Genomic DNA, 3,376 nt, shown 5'->3' with positions numbered 1-3,376 from the left:
GGGCGGGCGGGGACGGACTGCGGCCGGCCGGCACCCAGAGCACTCTGGGCTCTGCGCGCTGCCCGCTGCCCCGAGCGCGCGTCCGACCGAGCGGAGCGCAGCAGGGACTTACCTCAGTATGCGCATCAGAACCCGGCACTGAGGAGCCGCGGTGATGTGGCTGCGCGAGTCCCCGGGCCCCTTCTGGGGACCGCTGCTGGCGCTGGTGCTGACGCTGGGCGGACTGCCAAGAGTCAGGGGCTTCGAGGAGGAGCCAAGCAGCGCGAGCCAGGGATTCCAGGTAGTCACCTTCAAATGGCACCACGTCCAGGACCCCTACATCATCGCAATCTGGATTCTCGTGGCCAGCTTAGCCAAAATTGGTAAGTGGCTGGGGGCCTCATGGGTCGAGTATCCCACCATTGCAGCACCCCACACCCCATGCTCCCTGGAGCCTGTGGAGCCTGCCGGGCGGGAGGGACAGAGCCCAACTGCCTTCACCTTCGCCTTTCCTCCCCGTCTCTGGGGAAGGGTGTGGGGATCCCAGGAGCCCAGTGGCGCGTGGCTGGTAGTCGGCAGGCTGCTGAGTCCCACAGAGTGAGCCTCCAGCCTCTGGACGGCCCACCCTGGCTGTGTGGCCCTGGATGGTCCTGGCTGTGCGCTCAGCTGCCCTCTGGGTACAGGTCTGAGCTTGACATCTGCCCAAATGCACTGGTAGACACAGGGGCTGCTTGGTTCCTTGCTGCTTTTCAGTGCTTGGATGGGAAGGTCCTTGCAGTCTGCCCTGGAGTGATGTTTGTTCCACATCAGAAGGGAAAAAAGATGCTACCCCAAACGAAACCCAGTAAAATCCATTCACCTGAGCAGTTTGCCCAGGACTCCTGAGCTTTCGTCTTGCTCTTCTCTCAATTGGCCCAGTGAGTTAGGAATGTGGGGATCCCAGGTAACTCCTGGACAAGGTGAGAGGAAGGTCAGCTCTCCTGGGAGCTTAGGAAGATCAAAGTTTCAGTGTCTTCCTGAAGGGGAGGGTCTTCCTGGACTGCGGTGGCCTGGGTGACTTCAAGGTGGAGCCTGGGGGTGGCAGGACCTGGGTGGGGGCCAAGAGAAACAAGCCAGACTCTGCTGCTCATCCAGGGGGGTCTCCATGGAGCTTCTACAGTGGGGAGGGGCCGGGAGCCCCCAGCCACCCTCCCCGGGCTCAGTGGGACAGGAGAGGGGTGGGCTGGGAGGGCAAGTTAGAGGACATGGGCTGGGTGGGCCTGTCTTCTGAAGCCGGCTGGAGCCCCACGGTCACCGCAGAGGACTGCCTGAGTTCTATCCCGAGGGGCCAGTGGCCCCTGCCCGCTGACCCATTTCATCTCTGTCGTGTCCCTGAAAGCTCTCTGGGAGCTTTTGCCACCTCACTGATCCCCAGGAGCCTGCTCTCCCTCCTCTGGCTGCCTGGTCCCTGGCTCAGTCTGTCCCCTGGGCTCTCAGGTCAGCGTGTGGGCTTGGCTGTGGAGCGTGAACAACGCTGCCTGCCTCCTAAGGTCGCTCAGCCTCCTCCTGGGTACCAGAAACCCCTCCGGGGGCTCCCACTGCTCCTGCCTGGACTGCAGTTGCCCGGGGGTGTAAGTGAGCGTGCACCCCCTGTGCTCCTGGGGCACCCCGATAGCCCTGGTATCAATTCAGAGCCTGGGCACCAGCCAGCTGGTCAGCCGTGCTCTGCTCTGGGAGGCCAGTGGGCAGGCACTAAGAAGGGTCCTGAGAGAGTGTCCGTGAGGGCAGGAGGGCAGGCAGTCAGCAGCTCCCTTAGAGGGCGGTGGGCTCGGCTGGGTGCCTGCCATGTGAAAGGGTCCACCAGTTAATCCAGCACTGTCAGTCCCCACTTGAGGGGTGACAGCCGAGCATTGGTGGAGGTGTTGGGGCATTGGTCCAAGACAACAGGCGAGGACCCCTGGCATTGACCGAGCCCCCTGGGGATGCCCTCTGCTATGGGCAGGGGTCAGACCCTACTCCCAGCCACACAGCTGCCATTCTGTATCTGGAGGCTGTGTTCTGGGTCCCGCCCAGGAACTGGCATCCCTGCAGAGGGAGCTGGGCCCACCCGAGCCTGGCCTTTCCTACTCCGCTCAGCCACCCCAACTCCTGGAATGTGCTGCCCAGGTCCCCAAGGCTCCTGTAGATCCGCGTGGCCCTTGGTGACCCCCCACCCACCCCAGCTTCCTCCCTCTGCTGGCTGCCCCTGCTCAAACCTGCAGATGTCAGCTCCCAGGGCCCTCTCCCTGCACCTCACTGTGTGTCACACCTCCAGGTGCCCTGGGACAGGGGACCCCCACCTCCAGGAGGGTTTCTTAAGTGCGGCTGCCTACCAGGCATCCCAGCATAGACCTCTCCCCACAGCTCAGCCTCCAACACTCTTCAGAACCAGAGCTCACTCTTACCCTGACGTGACACACGAGATAGGGCCACAGTGCAGCGTCCCCCAGCCCCAGGTCAGACCCGCTGTCTCTGGACTCCACCCAGCTCCACCCACCCTCTGCAGCTCCCCTCCCCCAACAACCCATTGTCCACCGAGGCCTGCACAGGAGAAGGAGGATGCAGCACGGCCCAGCATCTAGCCTTGGGAGCCACCTTGGGGCAGGGACACCCCCAGCCCCGCCTCATGGCTCCTCCCTCCCCCGTGGACTCTGGACCTGCTCAGATCCCTGCTGACCCCAACCTGCCCCCTCAGAAGCTCCCAGACCCCTCCCTGTGCAGGCGACCTCAGATGCCTCCCTCCACCTGCCCTGGCACTGACCCAGGGGCTCAGAGACTCAGAGAAAGGGGACCGTTCGGGACTCCAGCAGCCCCCACCAGGGCCCAGAACAGAGAGTTCTTCTGACCAGTCCAATGCCACTGTTTAAGATGGTCCAGAGTAGTTCACCCTCAACCTCCGAGGGAGGAAGGGCTGATCTGTGGCCTCCCAGGCATTTGGGTCCCTGGGTGTCCCCGACTCTCGTGCCCAGCCTGGCCGTTAAGAGGCAACGAAGCTGGGGAAGTTGGCCAGGGCCTGGGACACAGGCAGTGTCGATTCCGCAGCTGGACTCGAGGAGGGCTGAGAGCAGGCCCCCCCAGGCCAGGAGTGTGCCCACAGCACGGCTAGGCAGGCTGGAGGATCCCACCTGCTGGGGGCAGTGACCGGAGGTCAATTTGCCCTGGGGCATGACAGACTCCTCCCTCTGGCCATCCTGAACACCCACCATGAGCTCTCCATGGGGGTCCCCTGCAGCAAGCACACATGGTGATTTGTCCTTGTCCCATGCTGTCAAAGGCCAGATGCCCTGGTCCAGGCCTGGTCTCCTCATAGACTCCTTCCCGGCCCCCTTTGGTGCTGAAGTCCCTGAGGGCAGGCCCCGGGCAGTGCTGGGGCTGTCTC

The 3,376-nt window shown here is 63.6% G+C and overlaps 1 protein-coding gene and 1 long non-coding RNA gene across 7 annotated transcripts in view; one reads left to right on the top strand and one right to left on the bottom strand.

Annotated features, from left to right (window-relative positions):
- The window catches only part of LOC125619944, a 7,157-nt gene extending 3,794 nt beyond the window's left edge, over window positions 1-3,363 (bottom strand). For 2 of the 3 annotated variants that reach the window (XR_007351507.1, XR_007351505.1), the window contains exons 1-2: window positions 3,201-3,363; window positions 113-1,066 (exon numbers count right to left, since the gene is read on the bottom strand). This is a non-coding gene — a long non-coding RNA (uncharacterized LOC125619944). The remainder of the gene's footprint in view (window positions 1-112; window positions 1,067-3,200) is intronic. The other variant, XR_007351506.1, reaches the window with a different exon arrangement.
- Slc9a3 (solute carrier family 9 member A3) overlaps window positions 8-3,376 on the top strand; it is a 38,950-nt gene continuing 35,581 nt past the window's right edge. For 3 of the 4 annotated variants that reach the window (XM_015490431.2, XM_048813940.1, XM_015490430.2), the window contains exon 1: window positions 10-362. In XM_015490431.2, the coding sequence (XP_015345917.1) occupies window positions 155-362 (208 nt within the window). In that variant the 5' untranslated portion in view covers window positions 10-154. Of the gene's footprint in view, window positions 363-3,376 lie in introns of all 4 variants that reach the window. The other variant, XM_048813938.1, reaches the window with a different exon arrangement.

The sequence above is a fragment of the Marmota marmota genome, unplaced genomic scaffold, assembly GCF_001458135.2.
Source record: "Marmota marmota marmota unplaced genomic scaffold, marMar, whole genome shotgun sequence".
Classification (NCBI taxonomy): Eukaryota; Metazoa; Chordata; class Mammalia; order Rodentia; family Sciuridae; genus Marmota; species Marmota marmota.
The sequence above is the reverse complement of the archived record's forward strand: the minus strand, read 5'-3'. Positions and strand labels throughout refer to the sequence as shown.